Source organism: Brassica napus, chromosome C4 (assembly GCF_020379485.1).
Source record: "Brassica napus cultivar Da-Ae chromosome C4, Da-Ae, whole genome shotgun sequence".
Lineage (NCBI taxonomy): Eukaryota > Viridiplantae > Streptophyta > Magnoliopsida > Brassicales > Brassicaceae > Brassica > Brassica napus.
In genome coordinates this window covers 56486228-56511273 of record NC_063447.1, presented here as the reverse complement: position 1 = coordinate 56511273, position 25046 = coordinate 56486228, and the positions used below count along the sequence as shown (strand labels likewise).

Sequence of the window (25046 nt, the reverse complement as noted above, 5' to 3'; positions counted from 1 at the left end):
CTCTTATTGTTTGATCGCCGCGTTTTCCCGTGTTTCACCGGAACGACCAATGAAGAAGACCTTTCACTCGCTCATCTAAGTCGTTGCATTTAATAAACGGACATGGCCTAGCAATTTTATTTGCTCCTGGACTGAGAACTTGGGAGAGATTGAAGTTAGATTCTACACACGAGACTCTGTTCGAGCTACAGAACTCTAAATACTTAGAGAAACGTGTTAGATAGATTGAGGAAAAAAGAGCAAACAAAAGAAACATCATTAGGGGCAGTGGAAACTCTGGAAGAAAAATGAAACTTATTAGGCAAGAGATAAGCCGCAATCTGCGGTTGGAGTGGAAAACACAAGCTACCAAGATTAGAGTATACAGAACATTGCTGACGCGAAGTGCTTACGAGCAAAGAAATGCAGTTAAAAAAAATAATCATATAGAGAAGACCGAGTTAGCAGCAGAGAACGTAACCGAAGTTTTGAACAACAGGGTAATGGATAAGAAAAAACATTGAGTTGAAGAAGCTTAATTCGGGTTTGATAAAAGTGAGGGAGTTTGATTGATAAGGAGGTATGGCTTAGAGTCTGATAATAAAGTAGAAATAAGAAACTCAAAAGCCATGGAACTTAAGCTAACAAGAATGAAGAATGTAAGTTTTCCAAGGCTGCTTAGAATGGAAGTTTCATCTTACATCCTTAACTTTAATAAGATCAAAGAGGCCTGGAACATCATTGGTGTCTTCACTTTCTCCTTCAATTTTTGTAAATGATTGGTTTGTTCTCTTGCACAAAAATATTGTAGGAATAATATAAGTTTTTTAGCTGCATGAGGAGTAACTAGGCGAAAGAATATGAAGGTTTAGTAAATAATCAAAACAAATATCTTATAAAAATCAGTTTAAAAATTAGTAAGATATAATAAATAAAACAATATATATATTTTTGTAAATATTACATTGAATAACTTGAATTTGGTGAAAAATAATTAACAAATAATAATTTATTTAAAATCTTACATGATCTAATCCAAAATATAAAACTACAGAAAACTAACAAATATTTATAAGAACGGGGAAAAAAATCCATTTACGATATTATTTTTGACATTTCATCAAAATCCGACAAATGGAAATGAAAACAGAAGTAATATCATGGATACTGTTTTTGTGGTTACCAAGATCAATCTTAAAAATATTCACATGAAAATTGAAAGAAAAACACAACAGTGATTACTACATAATCAAAACATAATTCTTATTTTTTAAAAATTAATAAAATCTAATAAATAAATTTCTATTAATAAAGTAGAATTTGTTTTTTCCTCATGAAACACATCGTCAAGTGAAGAAATTTACCACATTTGGAAATTTATCTAATAAAATTTATCAGTAAAACATGAATATAATGTTATTTTCTCCATTAAGCTCTAATGAACTGTTGTTTCATTGAGTTTAAACTTTCATTCTTAGACTATGGTAATTATGATAGTTACAGTGACACTTTTTAAATGTGTAATTTTAATTTTAAATAAAGTAGGTTAACATTATATTTTCACAAACAAAAAAATTATGTAAATTCATTAGATATTGATAATTTAGAAATAAAATTTAATTATTAATAAAAAATAAAGTTATAAGCCCGCACTTAGTTTAATTATATATTTTAATAATCAGTTGGTTTATTATCCATTTTGGAATTAAAAGTAACAAAACAAAATTACTTTTCGGTTTTGAACAGTGAATAATTAGTTAAATGATATATCACTATCAAATTTGTATCTCTTTCCAAAATGCAAAAATAATATCTTATTATTATAATCTTTTGCAATATTAAAGATTAATACAAAAGATTGAAAACACTTATATATAAAAAGCTATATTCAAATATATACTAAAATTTGAAATATGTTTAGTTGTTTTTTAAATTGTTCACCCGCCCGTATGGCGGGTTTAACCCTAGTCTATACTAATAAAAAGAACCTTTTGAGGCTCCATAGAGCGTCCACATCAGCATAAAATCATTATTCGAAAAGAAGCCACATGGCATCATTACAACTATTATTACCCTATTACATTAAATCACATTATTACCATTTAAATATATAAATATACAATATACGAAATATAAGTAAATATACATTTAAATATATAAATATATAATATACGAAATATAAGTAAATGTAAATTTAAATTTGTAAATATGTAATATACGAAAAAATAATAATAAGTAAGTACACAATTTAAAAAATGGAAATACTACATTAAATATTTATCTTAAAATGTAAAAATTAAATATATAATAAACATAGAGCGTCCACATCAGCATAAAATCATTATTCGAAAAGAAGCCACGTGACATCATTACAACTATTATTACCTTATTACATTAAATCACATTATTACCATTTAAATATATAAATATACAATATACAAAATATAAGTAAATATATATTTAAATATATAAATATATAATATACGAAATATAAGTAAATTTAAATTTAAATTTGTAAATACATAATATACGAAAAAATAATAATAAGTAAGTACACAATTTAAAAAATGAAAATACTACATTAAACATTTATCTTAAAATGTAAAAATTAAATATGAGTAAATATATATTTAAATATATAATATATGAAAAATAATAATAAGTAAGTACACAATTTAAAAAATGAAAATACTACATTTAAAAAGTAATCTACAATCTATACTAACAAAAGAGATTTTTTGAGACTCCATAAGGTGTCCACATCAGCAAAAACATTTCTCCCAAAAAATGACACGTGTCATTATTTTTTTTTTGTAACTGTCTATAATGTAATATTAACATTTCATATAAAAAGTAAATAAATAAATTCGAAAATTAGAATATGAAAATATACAATATAAGAAAATATACAATGTTGACAACATCAGCATTGAACCATTATTCGAAAAGAAGCCACGTGGCATCATTACTATTATTATCTTATTACATTAAATCACATTATTATAATTTAAATATGTAAATTAAATGTAATTACGAAATAGAAGTAAATATACATTTAAATATATAATATACGAAAAATAATAATAAGTAAATACACAATTCAAAAAATAGAAATACAACATTAAACATCTATCTTAAAATGTAAAAAAATAAATATAAGTAAACATACATTTAAATATGTAAATATATAATATATGAAAAAATAATAATAAGTAAGTACTAAAATTTAAAAAATGGAAATACTGCATTAAAAAGTAATATATAATATAAAAAAATGTTAATACTACATTAAACAAAAAAATTGTATAGTTTTGCATCAAAAAATAATAAGTAAATACACAACTAAAAAATGGAAATACTACATTAAAATTATATCTTAAAATTAATGTAAAAATTAAATATATGTAAATATTACGTATATTAATGTACATTTATTATACGTAAAATGTAATTTTATTTCCCATTAAAATGTAATAATGCCATGTTTATTATGTATAATAAAATGTATATTTATTATAATTTTAAAATGTAAAAAATTTAAAAATATAAATATTACATTAAACATATATCTGAAATAATGTATAGTTTTACATTTTAATTATTTTCAAATATTTTTAAGAAATGGTAACATTACAATATTAATAAATATTACATTAAATATATATCTTAAATAATGTATAGTTTTATATTTTAATTATTTCCAAATATTACATCTATCTGAAAAAGCAAAAAAATTAGAATAAGTAAGTATAAAATTTAAGAAAATAATACTAAGTAAAAATACAATATAATAAATGAAAATATTACATTAAACGTCTAATTGAAAAATGTGTAGTCTTACATTTTTATTATTTCCAATTTTTATCTCGCTCTGAGACACATCGCTATAAAACTCATTATCCCACCAACATCAACCTCACACCCATCAAAAAAGACTCCAGCAAAAAAAAAAAACAATGGCTCCACCATCGACCCTTGTCGTCCCAAAAACGTTTGGCGACATATGTCTATGTGTGATGTTGTTTCTATGAACTAAATCAGATCAGCAAGGCAATATTTGGAGAAGACCAACAGATCCCAGGAGGAAATTCTTAAATTCATATATGATGAGTACAAAGCTTTGGAGGTAATTTGAAAATAAACACTATATGATCACTTATGCATTTCCCTCTTTGTTGATTTACTTATTAACAATGATTTGAACGGTAAATGAAGAAAATTTGGAAGGTACTGGCTTGGCAATTCACTTAGCTCAACTCTGCTATGGGGGATGCATTCTCTCAGCTAAAAACAACAGATACTTCCAATGGTGCAACTTTAAGGACCGACAAAGTTGAGGTATAACCTAAATAACATCAATAAATATATTTGAACACATTATTTAAAATGAGTTTTCCATTTAGCAAACTCTAATAATCAGTAGTGACACTTGAATGATTCATGGTTCCATCGGGTCTTATACATGAACATAATTGCATTAACATTTGCATTGTTTTGAAGATTCTGTTGCAATTGAGTCTGATCTAATATACATTTGAACTGATAAAAGAACTTGATTGTTGCAGCTACTTATCAATCCTCAGACTGATGATTCTTCTCAGTTATCCCAGGTAAGAAGAAGAAACAAAAATGTAGGAGATAATATGTTTTAAAATTTTTTGGAGATGCTGCATCTGACGCTTTAGAAGTTATAGAAAGCAACAAAAATGGAAATGCCAAAGTTTCAGGGTGAGTCTAATGAAAGTTATTGTAGAATGGTGGAGAAGTGGTGGTAAGGTCATGGTGAGCGATGGCGTGACGGCAGAGTTGGGGGGGGGGGGGGGGGGGTAGGGTGTGGTCACAGCTTGGCTGTGATGGTTGTATGACTTAAAGAAAACACAGGTCAGAGCAGTGGAGAGAACGAAACAGAGTAAATAAGAGAAGGAAGAAAATAGTTTCGAGATAGATTTTTGCATGTGGAATTTTGGTATTTTCCAAGCAACAGAGGTCAGATCAAAGGTGTATTTACAGAGGACATGTCAAAAAAGGCAGAATAACTATCGTAAGTATAATCAGAGATAAGACGAAGCCATAATCATCATTGCTTCCTAGACCTGTTAACATGAACACAAAAATATGTGTGTGAAGGCAAATTTGGAAGAGTACACAAGTAAGGAAAATCAGATTACGATAAGAGCACAATGCATAGAATCTACATCAGTTGACATTTTATAATTCCAATGTACGTTAACTCATTCCGAAAACATGCTTTAAACGAGTATTAAATGGGCAAGCTAAAAGGTCAAAATTTTCAAAAAAAAATTAATGTTTTCATTAAATTGAGTGAATCTCAGTAGCTGGAAGCATACAACATATGGATTTGTGGAATTCATTGTCGTCCCAAGATCAAATAATCCCTAATAACTCAACCTTTAATAAATTACCTTGGACCATTAGCATAACGGGCACCAATTTTTCTTCAAGAAAATAAAATACTAATTCAATCAAATTAGGTGCTTTGAGAGATTGTACGAACCTGAGGAGAACCTATACTTGTGGCTAATGGGATTAATTTAGACATGTATGTTTACTTCACCTGCAACTAAATTTAAAGATTTATGCAAACAAAAGATCAGATAATTTCTCTTCAACATCAACATTTTCCTTGAAAATGCCAGTAGCAAACATGACACTTCTCATTCTTCAACGAAGCTTGGTTTTAGCGATGGACATGTGGTACAAACTTAAGCAAACGAAACCGACCAAACCAAAATTATCGGTTCTCTGTTTTCATTAATCGGTTTGTGGTTCGGTAGGCAAGCAAGGACCAATTGGTTAGAACATATCAACCAACTAAACTGAATACACAGAAATAGACCAAAAAAACAAATAAAACTGAATAAACAAAAGTTTACTCACCTGATTTTTTTTCCGAATAAACATATATAGCAAAACCTCTATAAATTAATACTCGATAAATTAATAATCTCTATAAATTAATAAATTTCGTCAGTCCCAACTTGGGCCGGTGTAAAATATGACACAAATCGATAAAATAATAAGATAATAATATTTTTAAAACTCCCATGTAAATGTATAGTCCCATTAAAATTATAAATTAATAGTGTATCTCTATATATATTTTATATAAATACAAACTAAACATTAGTGTTGGTTTTATATTCACAATGAAAATACTTTTATTTTTCTTATTATTTTAATATATTTAAATATATTTTAATAATATTTAGTAAAATTATATCGAAAACCACATAACAGTTCTATGAAACATAACACTATACACCAGATAAGATAATAAAATAATATGAAAATCAATTTTCTAAAATTTAAATAATTTATATACGGTAAAATCAAATATTTTCTTATTTTATTAATAAAAATATTTAAAAATAGAAAAAAAAACTAAAAAAGAAAACATTTGTAAATTAATATCTCTATAAATTAATAAAATTTTAAAGTCCCAACATTATTAATTTATAGAGGTTCTATTGTATATAGAACAGTATCAGTTCAAATATATATTTTTCAAAGGAATAAGTAATGAAAAAAAGTATATATCAAAATTAATTTTATTTTTAGTTAAAAATAAATTAAATATTTAAAATATATTATTTTTTCATTTATTTGCATACCCCAGCCCGTAGGGCGGGTTGATCACTGGTCTATATATATATAGCACAATATTATGCCTCCAAATGGACGGATACTCTAAAGGTTGAAACTCCCAGACAAATAAAACAGCAACTGTACCCAAATAAAACAGACGCTAGACAATTCCTGCACGGCTAATTACTAGAGAACGTTTTTCATCTTGTTCTTTTGAGATTGGAGATCTTTCGATAATTGTGTCATTTTCTTTTATCTCGCGGTTTACTTCATTATTTTTGGGTTTATAATCCAAAGACAGGTCTTTATTTGTGGCCATGGCGACTAGTTCTTTCTCTTCAAGTCCCTTTGTCTTTCCAATGCTACATTGTTCCCTCCCATGTTTCTCCAACGCCTCCTTGAACTTATTTATCTGCTCAAAAAATCAAAATACGCAATTAGTGTTCGAAATGCTTGAATTAGTTGTCGGATTATAGTTGCTCAAAAAAAAATAGTTGTCGGATTATTTGAAAAAAATCAGTATATATAGTAACTACAAGCATAGATGTAAATGCAAACATAAACAAACAATAAATTTCATATATTTTATATAAGAGACTATTGGCTGAATATACCCAAATCACCAAGAAATTAAAAAACTATCCTAAAGCAAAAAAAATTCATGTCCACTGTAGATATTTTTGTCATATTTTTCCGTTTTACCCCTGCCCTAATTTTTTATATGTTTCTTTTTCTTGCCCTAAATTTTGATTATATATACTACTATAATTGTTAACCGCTAGAAAAATATTAGTGGAATAGATAATGATTAAGTTAACATGTTAACATAATTTATAACTTCTAACATAATATATATATTAGTTAACAATTGCTACTTTAAGCATTTTACCAAACAATGTAAAAAAATGATAACATATTTTGTAAGAGTTAACCAAACATGTATCAGCTAATCATAATATGTTATATATAATATGAATACAAAGTTTCCACGTCAGCTATTATGTGACTTGTTTTAACCTACTAACTTATTTTATAGCATCTAACAAACTATTTATCAGCCTAAGACAAGCTATTTTTTTAAAAAAAATTACAAACCGTTTTAAAAGGTTGTTAACATGTTTTATAACACCTAAGTAAACATTTATCAGCTAATGATAATATATTTTGTGAAAAAATTGGCATCCACCGGTTTAGTAACAACTAACCAAACATGCATATACTCACAATATTTGATTTGTAGCATGTAATCAAACAATTATCCGTTAACTTAATAAATATCGACTACAAGCACAATAACTTAAATGTTAGATTCAAGTTTCATCAATGTCGGGAAATTTCTATATTTCTTGATTATACAAACCATCAATACAGCCATGAGCTTTTACCGGCGAATGAATCGAAGAGATCTCACATGTATATTAAACAAAATTTCTTAAACATTCATATCACGGTCAGATTGAGTAAAAGAATAGAGATGACAGATACAAAACTCATGTGAGGATAGTACTCATTAGATTCATACTCTATATTAATTGAAATATACGTACCCGTTGCTGATTCACATCGTTGGAAACAGAAAAGATAAGGAAAAAAATATTTGTAGATTAATAGGAAAAAAATTGTGTTTGGTGATTTTAAGAATAAACAAGAGAGATAGAAGTAAGAAGATTGTTCTGGGCAGAAGATAACAAGAAAACACAAGAGAGAGAATGGTTCAGATAGTTGGAACATGGGTAATTATGTATTATAAAGATATCAACAGTGTCAAAATTAGTCATAAGGTATTTTGCAAATATTGGTTTTTTTGGTGTATATGGAACCTAATTTCTCTTTATATAAAGAAGAAAAAAATGAATAAAAATAGAATATTACCGTGGCATTAGTACAACTGAAACTGCAGACGCGGCCTGAGGAGCCACGGTAGAAGCGAAAGAAGGGAAGAACATGAACGTGAAGACTTTGACATAGACTTCTTTGTTCTTCGTAATTCACTTGTAGAAACTCCACCTCTGGATTCTTCTCTGCTATTTTACATAACTGAAACATATAATCCAAAATCACACTTTTGATGAAAATATAAACAAAACATGAACTTTTCTTAAACTTAATCAAATATAATTATCAAAACATAAAAACATCAACATTAACCAAATACCAAAAGTATATATTAAATTAAGTATTTATAAATAATTATTTTAGGTACTCAATAATATCCTATTATATTTTATACATAATAGAGATTGAAATCGAGTTTGGTACAAATTATTTTTAGAATTTTAATTTTTTTCAGGTTTTTTTGATATACACTTGGTTCAGGTTCGGTTCTGGTAAAATCCATAACTCGAAATGCCATATAGAAAAAAATTCATTCCGTTTTCCATGCCGGGCTTGAATCGGTTTGGATTCACTTTTATCGGTCGAGTTTGATTTTATTTTGTGGATTCTGGTTATTTATCCAGCCCCATAGATGGTTTTGATTAAATCCTAATAATAACACTTGGAGTCGGTTTACTATTTTGAATTGTCTACTAATAGAATCTGTTGTATCCGGTTTTGTTTTTTGTTTTTTAATTTCAGATGATTGAGACCGGATTACCTTGGGATAAAGAGCTTTGCATCCACCACAACCGGGAGAGAAGAAATCAACGACAACAAGTTTATCTCCAGCATTAAGTAGAGAGTCGACAAGATCTTGAGGTGATGTTACCGACTTCATGTTAGGTTTCAGTTCCTTCTCCCACCATTTTTGGTTCCTTCCAATCCCAAGACTCGTCTGAATAAATTAAACAAAACTATTTAACCCGATCAACGAAAGATTAAAATGATTCTGAGCTAACCTGACAACGGATCATGGAAGGAATCTTTTTCTTGGGAAACAATATGTTATCATTCTCGCCGTAGATCAATGTTCTAGGGTTGACATGGCTGCAAGATATCAGTCTTGGGCTAATGCAGCTCAGAGAAGAGATGCTTTTAGGGCTTAGGTTGGAACATTCTCGGAGGTTGAAGCGGTTGGGATTAATGAAGATTGGATTCAACTTGATGAACGTATCTGTCGCCATGAATTCACACAGAAAAATAATTGCCGTGTTCCACAAGAAACATGTCATATAAAAAAAAACTTGAAAAGAGAAAAAAGTTTGAATAGCAGAGAGAGAAGAGGTTTTGTGAAATTTCTCTTCTGCTCTCTCCACCATCCTTCTCAAAAACGAGATTTGGGAGAAAGAAATAGGTTTACAAACCGAAATTTCTAAAACAAGAGCAGTGTTTTTTAATTAGTATTACCTATTTTTAGCTTTATATTTCTATATTTTAGAACAGTTAGGGTTCCATTTTATCTTCTTTTTCTTTATGAAACTCCTACCACATTAAAGAAACCAAACCACTGATGCATAAAGAATTGTTAGATACGGTACTTTGATCTGTTTCTTAGCTGATTTAATCCGTTTGGTTAAACCACCAATCCTTCATGTCTGGTTCATTAGACAAAGCTCAGGTATAATGCAAACTGTTTCCTCTTTGGTGTCGAAAACGATCAACCCTAAACTTGGTTTTGTAAACTGTTACCAAAAGTTTCTGTTTTTGTAGGTTGGGTTGGCAACTTTACACAGACATCTGCCATGACCTGACTGTGCTAACTAGACACAACTGGGACCATCACAAATAAATAGACGTTCTTTGGTTCCTCGTAGAAATACTAAAAGTAATTGAGAAGTCTTTTCATATAGCAAAATCAAATTTCACTTTGGATGAAAAAGGACAGAAAAATCAAATCCAGAGACTGGAGATGATGATATCAAAGAATTGCTAGAACATAAGATGGCGAATGAGCAGAACTCTGTAATTGGTATTAATGGATATCCTGAACAGATACTGTGTAATGGCATTATCTCTCTTACAATAATGATCCTGCTGCAAACTACAGCCTTTGTGTTGAGTAGGAGACTATTTTGGTCACAAGATGAGGAATTTGGAGGCAAACAAAAAAAAAAATCTATGGGATGAGGTCGAAGTTCGTCTCCAATATGTTCTGAATTTTGGACAGGGAATCAACTTTAAAATCAGGATGCAGTCCAGAGACAGAAAAATCATCTGGTCCATACCTTCCAGTTTCATCTAGCAAGCATGTGAAAGCTCCAGCTCCTTTTCCACAAGCTATCTAAAGAATCAAGTGAAAAAAAGAATCAAAATACCAGTTATAATGTTCAGACAATATGCAAAGTCCCTTCATAGCAAATCTTTAAACAACTGCATAAGATGGTCTGTGTTTAAGCCTCTTTCATGAGCTTAAAACATAATTTCTTTAGGCATTTCTTAAATATCTGCCAAGCAGAAACATTTACCACCATGTCAGCCACTCACATCATCTTTCAAGCTGTCACCAACCATGATGACTTCGTTAGGTTGGATGTCCCATGCTGAACATATATGCAGCAGCGGATCCGGGTTTGGTTTATATGGACGAAACTCTCTGCCTAGTGCCGGTGAAAAGATAACCTAGTACAACAAAAACTAATAAGACAAAACAAATAAGGCAGTAAACTAGAGAGATTCCACCATATAGCACATGATACTCACCCCAAAACGTTGGTGGAAAATGTCAATTGCCTTCTTAACATTGCGTGTAATTAGCCCCCTCCTACAAAAATGAAACAAGAAGTTGCTCACACTGAGCATGGCAAAACAACACAAACTGTAGAGAGAAGAATCTGAAAACCTACTTTATCTTTTTGGAATCAAGAAAGCTACATAGTTCAACAGCACCTGCAACAATAACTTGTCATATATTAGAAACACAAGAGAACTACTTCATATTCACACTTAAAGTTACAATCTTTCTCAATCGTAAACCAAACCAAGTTCGAATCTTTCGCCTCACAGATCAAAACTAACAAAGATACACACAAACCCTCTAAACTCAAATCCTCAAACAATCAAGGGGGAAGAATCCGTACCGGGCATGATTTGGAGCTTATCAATCCCCTGTTGCTCATAATCAGCTATGATCTCGTACGCCTTCTGCTGCTTATCTGGGCTCCACGACTCTATATGGTGAAGAATATCGATTCCGGTAGGACTCTCCGCCTTGATTCGCTTGTACTCGTCTTCTCCGAGGACAGTCCTGTACATTGCCGCGAAATCGATGACCGGAACCGTTAAGGTTCCGTCCATGTCGAACACAACGCCTCTCAGGCGAGCTTTTGCGTTCGTCGTTAGATTCGCCATTAAGATCGAAGAAGAAGGTCTGAGTGTTAGTGAAAGGAATGATCTTGAAAAGAGGAATGATGTCATGGAGAAGAAATGGTAAAGTGACGAATGAAACCGAAGATTAATAACTAATCTCTTAACCGATCCGGTTCGGTTTAACTGAAATTAAAAAAAAATTAGTTTGTATTCGGTTTAGTTGTTTTATTTTTATTTGAGCATGTTTGTGTAAGAGCTCAAGAATGGGAACAAAGACACCAACAATCTCAACAACAATGGTTGTGCTTCTGCTGCTTCTTCTCTTCTTATTTTCTTCCTCTTCTTCATCAGTTTCCTCTTCGGTTCGGTTCTCGGCTGCTCGTAAACCGTCCCGGGCCCTTCTAACTCGTCCCACCCACCAAAGTTAGAAGCCATTCCAGCTGAACCACTGTTTCTGACCTGAGATGGGGTGTATCGAACTCGGCTCCTTCTCTCCTCTTCCATCTCTCCCCCGAACTGACTAGCCGTTGACGTTCTTCTACGTTTATCCCAACCAACTAACTTCCGGAACGCTAGAAACAACAGTGATGGCCCGATGGCTACACCTAGCGATATGAGGAAAGCTTTGGGTCCCGTGCTGAAGAAAAGCGATAAGAGGATGAAAGGGAGGAGATATCCATACGATTTGAATGCCTACACAGTGAACAACAAAAACAATCAAGACAGCATAAATGAAATAAATACCTTTAAGACATTCATTTGAGACCAAACTAACTTAAGAGTCACTGCTCACCAATCAAATGTTCAATTGAGACAACCAATCATAATAGTTTAGAAGCATAAAAATGAAATACCTTTAGAATCCAGACATTGTCTACAATCTCCTCTAAGATCTTCCACAGATCGATTTTACCACTATCAACATCGTCTTCTTCAACGTTATCCTCCAATAATTCTTCCCAAAGCTGCCGCCTTTTCCTTCCTCTCTTCCCCCTCTCCGTCCGTCCATATCTTCCCTCTTCCTCCGCGACGGCGCGGATTTTGTAGATGAATCTCCGGCGATTCAGAGGGATTACCTTAACGGAAACTACTGTAGAGCGTGAGGAGGAGGGATAGTGGAGATGAGAAGCAGAGGATGTAGGCTTTTTGAATCGCGACGCACGGAGGTTTGCGAAGCTGAGGAATATAGAGGGTCGCGGCAAGGAGGGGCGAAGAAGCGGAAGAGCTCCTCTCTCCGCCATTAACGTTTGAGGAGGAAGCGAGAGAGCAAGTGAAAGGAAGGAAATGTTCTGGTCCGTGTATGTCCACTGAACTTCCGCCACGTTGTCATCATCTCCTCCATTGGAATCGAATTACCACTAAACCGGTTTGGTCCACGAGAATGTTCGAAATTAAAATCCGGTTTACAGCGCCTAGGCGTTGTTGTACTAATGAAATGGGCCTTGTAAGGCCCACAAAACTTGAGACGGAACCAAATCGGATGCTATATTAAATTCAATGGATGAGCTTGTGGAACACGTAAAAACATAAACCCTATGCTGTTTTTCAGAATAGATATTAGCTTTACTTCCTCTTCCTGTTAGTGAGAATTATCATTTTAGCTCGAACTATTCTGTATCTATTGTAATCTTCTCGGGTTGAGTGAGAATCTATCACCATGTATCGACTTGTCTCCAACATTGCTTCACAAGCTAGGTTACTTTCTTCATTTTCTCTGTATTTCTGAAAGTTACTTTCTTTTATTGATATATCATTTATCGTTTTTTTTTTATCTTTCTTTTGTTTTGACAGAAACGCCAGAAAGTGTACAACCCAGGTTCGTGTTGTTCTTCAGTTCGTATCTTCTTATGCTGCTTTAGCCATTTGTGGGTATGTATTAGTGTGCATTCTTTTGTATTGTTTAGTTTGGAAGCATGCTCAGTTCCACTAGAAGTTATTCAGAAAAAGACATACGGTCCGGTGTTAAGGAGCTTGCTGATACAGGTCAAGTCACTATGGGACCCAAGGTATATATAAACTTTTTTTCTGATCATTTCAAGAGATTAGTATTGCAAGTGATAATAGTTAACGAGGGAACATGTGATGCCCTAGTGAGTAGTGACAACTATCATCAATTACCTGTTTTTATTACCTCTCAAAGTATCTTTTTTTTTTGTAACACTTTTTTTTTTTTGTAACACTCTCTCAAAGTATCTAAATCACTTTTTTTTTAAGGGGTGTAATGTCACCATCGAACAAAAAGATGATGGTAGTATCACCATCACACAAAGCTGGCGTGCACCAAAGGTGACAAAGGATGATGTTACTGTTGCCAAGAGCAATGAGTCCAAGGGCAGAGTCAAGAACGTTGGTGCCAGTCCTGTCAAACAGGTAGCTAAAGCCACAAATAATGTAGCTGGTGATGGTAAGGGGGGGCTCCCTTTCACTCTATTAGAACGTTTCTTTTTCTTAGCCTCCTATGATTTTCATATTTATTGTTGTTTTTGTATTCGACCTAAAAACAGGAACGACGTATGCTACAGTCCTTACTAGAGCTATCTTCACGGAAGGTTGTAAATCAGTTACTCCTGAAAAGAGTGCATATCATGCTGCATATCGTGCAATGCACCTAAGACTTGGTATCAAGTTAGCAGTTGATACTGTTTTGAAGAACTTGAAGAGTAGAGCACGCATGATTAGCACTTTTGAAGAAATTGCCCAAGTTGGAACAGCATCAGCTAATGGAGATAGAGAGATTGGTGAACTTATTGCAAAGGCTATGGAAAGTGTTGGCAAAGAGGGAGTGATCACAGTTCAAGTGAGTTGAATTTGATCCCTACAATGTCAATAGTTATTTTGTTTAATTTTATAGGCCGACTCCGACAATTTTTTGGAGAAATAGAAAAATTATAAATTTCTTTGATAATTTTGGAGTGTATATATATTATTTTTCGAAATTTTGGGAACCATAGACCAATGTTTTATTTGTCTATATTCAGGACAACGACTAATTTTATTCTGCCATCTCTCTTGGTATAGGGTGGCAACACTTTGTTTAACGAGTTGGAAGTTGTTGAGGGTATGAAGATCGACAGGGGATACAGATCCCCACTCTTCATTACAAACGAGAAATACCAAACATGTGTAAGGATCAGGATCCAAACCTTGATGTTTTTTATCAGTTTTAAGGAATATTCACAAGAATTGATATGGTTTGCAGGAGCTAGAAGATCCTCTCATTCTCATCCACGAGAAGGAAATTACTAGTCCTGATTCTACGTCTACAGTTTTAGAGTCGGCTCTCAGGGTATAAGTAATTCAATAATGCCTACTGACCCAAACCTTGTTACTTTATCAGTTTAATGTCTTGATATGGTTTATCAGTTTGTTAATGATCCTCTCCTTTACATCCACGACAACAAAGTTCACAATATTGAATCTCTGTCTAAAGTCTTAGACTTGGCCCTCAAGGTATATAAATCATTTGATGATTTCAGTAATGTCTGAGTTATTTTGTATCTGAATATTTATTTTTCTCTGCCTTTTTTTTCCAGAAACAAAGGTCGCTGCTGATCATTGCAGAGGATTTGGATAGCTTTTCTGTTGCTGGGCTAGTTTGGAAAACGCCTCGTTCTCACCATGTTGCTAGGCTAGGGCTAAGTTGGAAAACACCTCCTGGTGAAATGAAGGTTTTTTTTCAGGATTTTTGTTATATGTTCTTAGTATTATCTTTATTTGCTTGGTTTAATTGTAAATGCCATCACATTATATATAGATCTGTGCTGTGAAGGCCCCTGGTTTTGGAGAAAACCATAGGGCTTATATGCACGATCTAGCTACCCTCACAGGAGCCCAGGCAAGACCATTAAAGTATCTGCCAAGCTTACACTAATTGCATGCATGATGTGTAATAATATTTCTTTGATGATCTCAATTTACAGGTAATAACAGAAGAGAGAGGTATGAGTCTTGAGAAAATCGAACTCGGTATGCTTGGAACCTGCAAAAAGGTTCGTTTGGCTCAATTCCTATGTACCTTCGAAAGCATTTATATCACATCTAGAAGCTGATCTGCCCATAGCAAAATGAAACATTGGTCTTGAGCTCCTAAATTTTTAAAGTTAATGTAAATAGGCTTATTCTTCCAAATTGTTAAAAGAAAAATTTATTAAATACTAAATTGTCTATGATACCCAAAATCTCAGGACAGCCTTAATCATATGATCTTCATTTCTGAACAGGTAATTGTATCCAAAGAAAACACTGTTTTTATTGGTGGGGCTGGTGACAAGAAATATATTGGAGAACGATGTGAACAGGTAGGGTGGTTTATACTTCTCACATATTATATATCATGTAGCAGTCAGTGCATGATCTGCTTTGACTCTCTTTTTTTTTTCTTCCAAATAGGAAGGATGTTTGTTATATATGTTCTAAATCTAAATAATCATGCAGATACGATCCATGGTTGAAACGAGTGAGTCTGGCTATGACAAGGATATGTTACAAGATAGGTTGGCTAAGCTTTCTGAGAGTGTTGCTGTAATAAAGGTAGTGAAACTAATCTGTTGCAACACACTAATGGACTCAATATTTATTGATGCATATAACTAATGATGGGATGGCTTTTAGATCGGAGGAACGAGTGAGAGAGAAATTAGCGAAAAGATAGATAGAGTAAACAATGCTCTAAATGCAACCAAAGCAGCTTTAGAAGAAGGTATTGTTCCAGGCGGTGGTGTTGCTCTTTTGTACGCGTCAAAAGAACTTGAGAAGCTTTCCACAAATTACATTAGTCAAGAAATCGGTGTCCAAATCATCCAAAATGCTCTCAAGGTTTTTTTTTTCTCTCATCACAAATTTTCTTCATCTCCAACTTAGATACCTCTGTGAATCTTGAACACTAAATAATACTTTGATGCAGATACCTGTTTACATTATTGCTTCCAACGCTGGAGTCGACGGTAAAGTCATCGTTGACAAGCTTTTGGAATCAAATAATCCTGACATCGGTTATGATGCTGCTAAAGGTAGCTCACAGACTGCTTGCCCTTGGTCCACCTTGTTATATTGCTATATATATATTGAACTAACTTCTGTTCCCATATATATTCAGGAGAATACGTGGATATGGTGAAGTCTGGTAATATCGACCCTGTGAAAATGATCAGAACCGCATTGGCTGATGCTGCGAGGGACTCAAATGGTCTGAAAATTTATTGTCATTTTTTGTAGTTTATTTTTTTAGTGCCTTTGTTTGCTAATCTTTGTTATTCTATTGGTTAGTGTCTCGCTTTTGTTGACTACGACGGAAGCAGTTGTGACCGAGATTCCAACAAAAGAAGATGCGTTTCCCGTTATGGGTGGTGGTTGTGGGTGTATGGGTTTCTGATGAGGACCCTACACGCTAGCTAGGTTACTGGAAATTGGTGTGAGATTATATGGTTGCTTCATCCACAAGGCATTTTAAGATATTTTGTTCATACAATTCTTTTGTTTTTTATAGCTTGACGATGAGGATTTTTTTATATCAAAATCACATAAACATACATATAACCTTGACACTACAGTACTACACTCTAATCTGTTTTTTTTTTCCTGTTTTAGAGATGACCTAAGTTATTAATTAAAACTAGATAACTTATATTGTACGAAAGATTTCTTTCTAACTTAGTGTATAGTTTTCTTGTATGAGGGTTTATGCTTAAGAAGAACCAATATTTGGGAGTTGGGATGAAGGTGATAGGCCGTGGAGGGTGTATACGAGAAGAGTTGGAAGGAAGAATCAAGGAGTTATCGAAGATGAAGATGGCGAGAGTTTGTTACAAAGAGAATAAATCAAATAATAGATTTTGTGCTTGGGCCTTATCTATAAAAGGACCCAAGATTACTTTACGGTTCTTCACGCAAACAATTGGATTTGTGTGTGGGCTTGTGATCTCTCTTGAGATACAAGAAAGGCTTAGAGCTCTGGTTTGTAGAGCCTAAAAGAGGGGAGGTTGGGCGGTTATAATTCAATATTACTCTAAAGTTAAGGATGATGCGCTATGCTTATCTTTTTGGGAAGCGCCTGCTACAAAATACAAACCCTCTGGCTCCAGAAGTTGTTGACATTTTGAGATCAGGCTTGTAAGCGTACTTGGTTCCTTGTAGTTCCACACCTGATTCGAAATATTGAATAGCTGATACTGTATTTGCTAATAAGCGGCATTTAACCACATAATGGAATGGGCCACGTTTGATTGGGCTTGTTTTGTTAACAACTAAGCCCGAACAAGAAAACCATAGCCCCAACTATTTACTTGCTAATTACGGCTCACCGTCCGCGACTCTAGGGTATCAAGCTTTCCAGCTATCGGCAGACTTCAACATCTACCACATGGCGACGCAAATCAAAGGGAAGAAAAAGGGGAATTTCACTAGATCTAACTCACTGCACTAATTGTATTTTGAACTGTTTTAGTAACTTTGTTGAGTTTTGTAGTTTGTAGCGGACGGTATATTCTACGCCGAATTGAATGAGGTTTTGACAAGAGAGCTTGCAGAAGACGGTTACGTTGGTGCAGAAGTTAGGGTTACAACGACTGAAGAAGTTGTAACTAAGATTTCAAAGAAAGAAGAAGCGTCTCCAGCTATGGGAGGTGGCGTGGGCGGTGAGGGAGAAAAGGGTTCTACAAAAACAAAACAGTGAAGGGGTTTCTTATGAGAATCCTAAACCCTAGCTAGGTTACTTTTGAAACTGTTGCGATATCATATGGTTTGCTTCATCCACAAGGCACTAGTTTTTTTTTCCCCTATATTGTCACATTCGATTAATAAATTATTTTTAAATAAGTATTTTTGTTGGATCATACAAGTCTTTTGTGTTATATCTTCCTAGTTCCAATATTCGTCAGATTATAGTTCAAGGAAATCTTCGAGGAGGTTTCGCATGGAGATATCTCTTTCTTACCAACCTTCACCAAAACCTAGTCTCTTATTAACACAAAAATACGTGGTTCAATTAACAGACTCTAAGTCCCAAAAAAAAAAAAGATATTGCCAAATGTAGCATGTAGAACGAAACAAAAGATTATAAAGATTATAAAGAAAAGATATTGCCCCGAACGATTCACTCCACAAAGAAATGTCATGAACACAAAAGCCTCTTCTTTTGTCTTCACTTGTTTGTCCGTACCATAATATAATTATAGCAGTTAACCACATTCAATTAATCTAATATTTTAGACTAATTTACAGCTTGGATAAACAGGAAGAAACGAGTTGATTTGATTTGGTTAGTTGGTCAAACTCTCAATTTGACCACACAACCCCTGTGTTCGACTTTCGTGGAAGCTAAAAGAAGCATAAATCCATTCAACTATATGACAAAAATAAACAAAGAAAAATAAAGAATGTTCCTACTCATCTAGCTAGTTCAAAATACATTGTCAGTTTGTCACAACTTACTAGAATTATTTTGGGAAATCTAATTAGTAGTAAGATAAAGAAGAAGCTTGATGATGAATTAGCTTAACGAGAAAAACTAAATCTGTTTAGGCAAGAAAGTTAATGTCTCGTTTGATTATACACTTCCAAAAGTTTTTGTTAAACTACAAGTAATCATGGATGTAATTTGAGAACGCTCCACGTTATTTATTTCTTTAATCTTTATACATCCTCTACGCGACGTGGCCGTCTATTGGAATGTTTCCTCGTGCTCAGGGAATGTTTCTTCGTATTTTATTTATAAAATTTGCAATGTTCAAAGTTCTCGATCAACAAAATTCATGTGATGAAATTAAAATATCATTAAACGTTGAAAAAATAAACACTCAAGCGAAATTTAACATGTGTGTCTACTACTATTCACTAAAGAACACCTTTTTATAAAAAGAGAAAATTTAAACAAAGATCTACCATACATAATAGCCAAAAAAGAAAAAAAAGAAGTCAAAGTATATGAAGATACTAGTCATCTAATCGTACGGCTGTGAACAGAGGTGTACATATCACTAAAATATAATTGCAACATAGAATCACGCACCAAAGCATACTTTTAAAATCGACTTTGGAACCGCGTCTTCTTTACTCTTTCTGCAAGATTGTCGTGTGAGAACAGTGAACAGACTCACACTTCAACTCTTAAGCTTCGGTCTCTTCTTCTCTCTTCATCTTTCTTTGGATTCTGTATCTATTTCTGAATCCAGCCAGAGCCAAAAGGTCAGATCCTTGTTGTTTCCCTTTTAACATGTAAAACTAATGGTCTTGTTCTTAAATTAGATCCTAGAGATTTAGTTCTCAGAATCTTGTTGTTTACTCTTTTATGGATATTTTCAGATTCGTGTAGGTATTGGCAATGAATGATCAACGGGTGAGATCTTTCCAGATCAGTCCTGGAGACTTAGAGGCTGCTCAGCTTGATGATCTCATAAGGGAGATAGAGCAGAAGAGTCTCTTTTACCACCAAGAGAAGAAAAAGTCGTTGAGAGCTCGTTATATCTATGGAACCATCTTCTTGATTATAAATCTGTGCGCTTGGTTCATCCGAGACTATGCACAAAAGGCTCTGACCTTGCTTCCACGTAAAGTCATTATCTTTTGGGATCTATCTTATGTTAATTTTGACATCTTTAATGTAGAATCTAATGTTAAAGCAGATGTTAGTAGTTGTGGACCAGAAGGAAGTCATTGTTTCCATACTCTTGGGGTACTCAGAGTGAGTCTTGGATGTTTCGTATCCTGAAAATGAAACTTGTGCTTATAGAATCACATTGCTAAAATGTTATATAAGTTTATTAGTCCTTAGCAATGAAGATATTTTTCCTCGTTATGTTCCTCTCAACATGGAACACAATGAAACTCCACCAAGCTCAAAACACTTGGCACTCAGACAATTGGTCCTTCAAGTTTCTCCTGCTGGTTTCAGTCATGGTTGCTTCTTTCTTCATACCTCAGCTTTACATCCAAATTTACGGTATGGTCATGTTTCATAACATATTTTTTTCTATTTGATATGATTGGTTTGATCACAAGAATGATCTTTTCCTTACAGGAGAAATCGCGCGTGTTGGTGCAGGGTAAACTCATCTCCTCAAGTTACACTCTTTATAGACAATTATGTTAAAAAATCACATAGCATTCATATGGTTTCAGGATATTTCTTGGACTTCAACTAATAAGTGTGATTGAATTCATCACTTGGTGGAATAACTACTGGATGCCTAATAACCAAAACAAGCAAAGGTAAGTGAGTAGCTGTCATTACAAAAAGTGTTATGTTCTATGTGGATATATATATCACCTGTTGGTTACTATTGCGTTTCTTGCAGCTGCTCTTTTGGTTTGGCCATGTCAGTAGTTTTCTACATCGGCTCTGTTTGTGGGATCGCGGTGATGTACTACTTCTATGTAGCTTCAACTGCTTGTGCCCTCAATATATTTTTCATCTCATTGACTGTTCTTCTTCTAATCGTTATGATGGTTATGTCACTACATTCAAAGGTACATATAAATTCTAAACTTTTGGTCGATCTCTATGTCTATTTCTGATGGTTTAAGTTGCTTTTCATTTAAGGTGAAGAGCAGCCTTATGTCATCTGGGATTATGGCTTCCTACATTGTGTTTTTATGTTGGTCTGCCATCAGAAGGTAAAGACCAAAAATCAAAAGCTAATGTTTGTTTGGTTGGTTCTTCGTAACATTACTAAAAGTATTAGTTATGTACAGCGAACCTTCACATACCAAATGCAATGCGCATACACAGAACGGTCACACCGATTGGATCACAGTACTGGTAAGAGTTAACATCTTCTTTCTTCTTGCGTTCTTACTTACTTAGTTAGACTCAGTCTCACCTTTTTTTTTGTACTCTGTTCAGAGTTTCCTTATAGCTATAGGAGCCATTGTGATGGCAACATTCTCAACCGGGATCGATTCAGAATCCTTCAGCGTAAGTTTAACGATCACATCTCAGCTTGAACATCATGATTTTTTCTGACGCAAACCTAATTACAGTTCCAGTTCCGTAAAGACGAAGCTAAAGAAGAAGATGATATTCCATATAGCTATGGATTCTTCCATCTTGTGTTTTCCTTAGGAGCAATGTACTTTGCTATGTTGTTCATCAGCTGGAACCTCGAGCATTCAGCTCGGAAGTAAGAAACATTCCATATTTCATCTCCACTTTGTTCTCTTTAATTAGGAAGCAATAATAATGACTATGAATTAATATTATAATTAAATGTAACGCATAGATGGAGCATGGATGTTGGGTGGACAAGCACATGGGTGAAGATAGTGAATGAGTGGTTTGCCGCAGGGATATACCGTAAGTTAAAACGTGTAACCTGATGGTTTCAGTGTCGTTTATGTCACTTCTTGATCTTACAGAAGCTCTAAATACGAGATATATATGTTTCTTTATTTATTTTGTATATAGTGTGGAAGTTGATTGCACCTATTGTGAGACAGCCTAGGGTTCATGAGCAACCTCAGCCAACAACAACAGAAGTCAGCAGATAGATAGGTGGAGTGAATTATCACTGTCATTGCTCAATTTTTGAAGTTAATACAGAAACAGTTCCATCTCCATTTTCTAAAAAGCTTTTTTTTTTACCAAGTTCATTCATTTTTTTTACCTTAATGTGATTCCATTAAGAACATAATCCAATGTACAATTTGTGGTGAAGTCGGAACAAAAAAAGATATTCTCTTCGATAATTCAACTAGATATTAAAGATAGAGAAATTCTTGGGTTCACCCCCTAAGGTGAGCCTCTAGATTCACCAACCAATAGTGTTTGAGTATTTGATATTTGATATCTTTTAAAAAAGGAAACAAAATTGAATTTCCAAATAAGATTATATTTTTAAAATAAAACAATAAAAATACATAAAAATAGTTACAAAAAAAATAAAAATAAATATTGATAAACTTTTACCAAAATAATAAATCCTATATCCTAAATTCTAAACTCCAAACCCTAAATTATAAACCTTAAATCTTGGATAAACCGTAAACCATTAGAAAATTTTAAACCCTAAATCATACATTAAAAACTAAATCTTAATAACACTAAACCCTAAACCCTAATCACTAAACCCTAAACCATTGGATAAACCCTGAACCCTTGGATAAATCATAAACTCTAAATCAAAAATATTTAAAATTAAACCCTAGAGTTTATGATTTATCCAAGGGTTCAGAGTTTACCCAAGGGTTTCGGGTTTACCCAAGGGTTTAGAGTTTAGTGATTAGGATTTAGGGTTTAGTGTTACTAAAATTTAGTTTTTAATGTATGATTTAGGGTTTAAGATTTTCCAACGGTTTAGAGTTTATCCAAAGTTTAAGGTTTAACGTTTAGGGTTTAGGGTTTAGGATTTAGGGTATAGAGTTTAGTATTTTGCTGAAGATTTAACAATATTAATTAATTTATTTTTTGTAACTATTTTTATGTATTTTTATTATTTTATTTTAAAAATATAATCTAATTTGGATATTCAATTTTATTTCTTTTTTTAAAAGATATCAAATATCAAATACTCAACCACTATTGGTTGGTGAATAGGGGGTGAACCCAAGAATTTCTCTTTAAGATATATAGATTCTATGATTCTTGAAACTCTGTAATAATTGCATTGTGGATGTATATGTAAGCAATACATCAAAGAGTAATGACATTAAAAAAAAAAAGAGGATCGATTTCATGAACTGTGTATAGGCCTGTGACGGATCCGGATATCCGGAAAATTTAGGGTATCCGGATCCGTCGGATCCGTGGATTTAATATCCGGATCTGGATTCGTGGTATCCGGATATCCGTCTCGATATTCTATTATCCGCGGATATCCGGATCCGGATCCGTCAAAATAATTAAAAATAATTTTTTTAACAAAAAATACTATTTTTTTAATATAATACATAAATTAAATATTTATAAATATATTTATATATGTTTATAATATTGTAAAAACTAAAATATAATATTATAAGATTAATTCATGTATAAATATTATATATCAAATATAAATATTAATAAAATTAAAAAATTTAATGTATTTTAAAAATATGGATCCGGATCCGGATATCCGGACCTAAAAATTAAGATATCCGGATCCGGATTCGGTTTGCACGGATCCAAGATTATACTATCCGGATTCGGATCCGGGCACCCCGGATATCCTATTTTCGGAGCGGATCCGGAGCGGATCTCGGATCGAATCCGGATCTCGGATCGAATCCGGATCTCGGATAATAAGTGTCAGGCCTAACCGTGTATAATGATGTTTCACTGTTGCAAAAGAATAAGAATCTCGTTGTCTTATTAATACTGATCAATATTCCCTACCATTTAAATGTTCTGTAACAAAGAAAACAAAACGCATAATCTTCCACATTTAAATTTATCTTTGACGACAGCAACAAATGTGGTTACTAAATTAACGGTTAGAAGATAAAAATATTTAAGAAAGTAAACCTATCTATCTGAATAGTTGGAAAAAAGTTGATAAAAATATTTAAGACAGTTCCACCTCCTGAATAGCTGTTTGATGCTCTCAACAATTAGCCTGTTGACTTGGTCTTAACTGCTCATCCCACTCAATCTAATCATTGGTCTTTGCTGCAAAAGTTTGGAAGGTCTGTAGACTTTTTTCTCAAGTTACTTGACACTTGATTACTCATGTGTTTTTTTTTCAATGTTATCAGGGTATGTGACTGTTGTACACAGTTATATGAAAAGAACACTAATCCTACTGATAAAGCTTTCTTTACTGCATGAAATATATTAAAGCTCTGTATTTGTTGCACCAGAGTCAAGCTACTTTCCTCACGGATGAAAATATGAAGAATTCCACCTACACCACAAGATGAAATGAGAGCGGGTATGAGCTTCTTCCATGAAACAATCTGGAAAGGAGTTCCGAAATTCTTAAGAGGTTTTGGCATGGCTCTGACGAACATTTGAATCAACGAGCATGATCATTACAGTGCACCTCTCATTCAGTTCTCTTCTTTTATGGGTGGAGAGTCTGGAGACTTTGATGATACATTCTTATTTCTTTCTTTTCTTGAATCATGAAAATACAGAATTGTTTTTAATTGTGGAGCATTTCTGACTCCAGGAAACCCACAAGGCCACAAGTAACTCCTGAGGTTACAAGAGATGTATGCTTACGAGTTACGAGCCTGGTTTAAGGTGGTTGTTCAGTTGACTCACTCACCATTCGTTTTGCAATTTGAAAGATTGACAGTCTCATAACGGTTCTATATATGAAATGACTAATTGGTAAAGTTTTTTTTTTAACTACTATTGAATC

General features: G+C 33.1%; 5 protein-coding genes across 6 annotated transcripts; 2 read left to right on the top strand and 3 right to left on the bottom strand.

The window, feature by feature from the left end:
* Positions 1-6526: 6526 nt before the first annotated feature.
* LOC106374941 (thioredoxin-like 1-3, chloroplastic) lies at positions 6527-10189 on the bottom strand. Its single transcript, XM_013814859.3, has 4 exons — positions 9423-10189; positions 9182-9358; positions 8458-8622; positions 6527-6997 (listed from the first exon to the last, which is right to left on the bottom strand). The coding sequence occupies exons 1-4, from the start codon at positions 9780-9782 to the stop codon at positions 6746-6748; spliced, it is 954 nt and encodes a 317-aa protein (XP_013670313.2). The 5' UTR covers positions 9783-10189; the 3' UTR covers positions 6527-6745.
* Positions 10190-10412: 223 nt separating this feature from the next.
* Positions 10413-11877, bottom strand: LOC106377101 (haloacid dehalogenase-like hydrolase domain-containing protein At2g33255). 2 transcript variants are annotated; one of them, XM_048754975.1, is made up of 6 exons: positions 11541-11877; positions 11307-11349; positions 11164-11224; positions 10948-11082; positions 10568-10744; positions 10413-10530 (listed from the first exon to the last, which is right to left on the bottom strand). In XM_048754975.1, exons 1-5 carry the CDS (start codon positions 11875-11877, stop codon positions 10580-10582), a joined length of 741 nt encoding a protein of 246 aa, XP_048610932.1. In that variant the 3' UTR covers positions 10413-10530; positions 10568-10579. The 2 variants fall into 2 exon arrangements, with proteins under 2 accessions (XP_048610932.1, XP_013672724.1); XM_013817270.3 differs by having other exon boundaries at positions 10413-10744.
* An 81-nt stretch (positions 11878-11958) lies between these two features.
* Positions 11959-13075, bottom strand: LOC106377100. Its single transcript, XM_013817269.3, has 2 exons — positions 12624-13075; positions 11959-12462 (listed from the first exon to the last, which is right to left on the bottom strand). Exons 1-2 carry the CDS (start codon positions 13008-13010, stop codon positions 12001-12003), a joined length of 849 nt encoding a protein of 282 aa, XP_013672723.1. The 5' UTR covers positions 13011-13075; the 3' UTR covers positions 11959-12000.
* Positions 13076-13426: 351 nt separating this feature from the next.
* LOC106373917 (chaperonin CPN60-like 1, mitochondrial) lies at positions 13427-18439 on the top strand. Its single transcript, XM_048756051.1, has 18 exons — positions 13427-13464; positions 13561-13585; positions 13674-13775; positions 13984-14173; positions 14274-14566; positions 14788-14892; positions 14969-15055; positions 15133-15219; positions 15303-15437; positions 15524-15604; positions 15690-15758; positions 15990-16067; positions 16204-16299; positions 16381-16584; positions 16673-16778; positions 16865-16954; positions 17444-17565; positions 18233-18439. Exons 1-18 carry the CDS (start codon positions 13427-13429, stop codon positions 18437-18439), a joined length of 2115 nt encoding a protein of 704 aa, XP_048612008.1.
* Positions 15443-22353, top strand: LOC106374942 (probable serine incorporator). The gene is made up of 14 exons (XM_022700452.2): positions 15443-16778; positions 16865-19950; positions 20068-20312; positions 20388-20464; positions 20545-20704; positions 20783-20807; positions 20884-20973; positions 21060-21231; positions 21305-21378; positions 21457-21523; positions 21608-21679; positions 21745-21884; positions 21984-22057; positions 22169-22353. The coding sequence occupies exons 3-14, from the start codon at positions 20087-20089 to the stop codon at positions 22249-22251; spliced, it is 1260 nt and encodes a 419-aa protein (XP_022556173.2). The 5' UTR covers positions 15443-16778; positions 16865-19950; positions 20068-20086; the 3' UTR covers positions 22252-22353.
* The last annotated feature ends 2693 nt before the right edge of the window (positions 22354-25046 follow it).

Excerpts from the sequence above, each read along its gene's own strand:
- LOC106374941 (XM_013814859.3), bottom strand. The coding sequence starts at position 9,782 with ATGGTGGAGAGAGCAGAAGAGAAATTTCACAAAACCTCTTCTCTCTCT. Across the intron at positions 8,623-9,181 it reads GCAAAGCTCTTTATCCCAAG|TTATGTAAAATAGCAGAGAA; the intron begins GTAATCCGGTCT and ends TATATGTTTCAG. Across the intron at positions 6,998-8,457 it reads TCAGTTGTACTAATGCCACG|ATAAATAAGTTCAAGGAGGC; the intron begins GTAATATTCTAT and ends TTTTTTGAGCAG.
- LOC106377101 (XM_013817270.3), bottom strand. The coding sequence starts at position 11,877 with ATGACATCATTCCTCTTTTCAAGATCATTCCTTTCACTAACACTCAGA. Across the intron at positions 11,225-11,306 it reads CTTGATTCCAAAAAGATAAA|GAGGGGGCTAATTACACGCA; the intron begins GTAGGTTTTCAG and ends TCATTTTTGTAG. Across the intron at positions 10,745-10,947 it reads GTGACAGCTTGAAAGATGAT|ATAGCTTGTGGAAAAGGAGC; the intron begins GTGAGTGGCTGA and ends TTGATTCTTTAG.
- LOC106377100 (XM_013817269.3), bottom strand. The coding sequence starts at position 13,010 with ATGGCGGAGAGAGGAGCTCTTCCGCTTCTTCGCCCCTCCTTGCCGCGA. Across the intron at positions 12,463-12,623 it reads ACAATGTCTGGATTCTAAAG|GCATTCAAATCGTATGGATA; the intron begins GTATTTCATTTT and ends TTCACTGTGTAG.
- LOC106373917 (XM_048756051.1), top strand. The coding sequence starts at position 13,427 with ATGTATCGACTTGTCTCCAACATTGCTTCACAAGCTAG. Across the intron at positions 14,174-14,273 it reads AAATAATGTAGCTGGTGATG|GAACGACGTATGCTACAGTC; the intron begins GTAAGGGGGGGC and ends ACCTAAAAACAG. Across the intron at positions 14,567-14,787 it reads AGGGAGTGATCACAGTTCAA|GGTGGCAACACTTTGTTTAA; the intron begins GTGAGTTGAATT and ends CTCTTGGTATAG.
- LOC106374942 (XM_022700452.2), top strand. The coding sequence starts at position 20,087 with ATGAATGATCAACGGGTGAGATCTTTCCAGATCAGTCCTGGAGACTTA. Across the intron at positions 20,313-20,387 it reads GGCTCTGACCTTGCTTCCAC|ATGTTAGTAGTTGTGGACCA; the intron begins GTAAAGTCATTA and ends ATGTTAAAGCAG. Across the intron at positions 20,974-21,059 it reads AATAACCAAAACAAGCAAAG|CTGCTCTTTTGGTTTGGCCA; the intron begins GTAAGTGAGTAG and ends CGTTTCTTGCAG.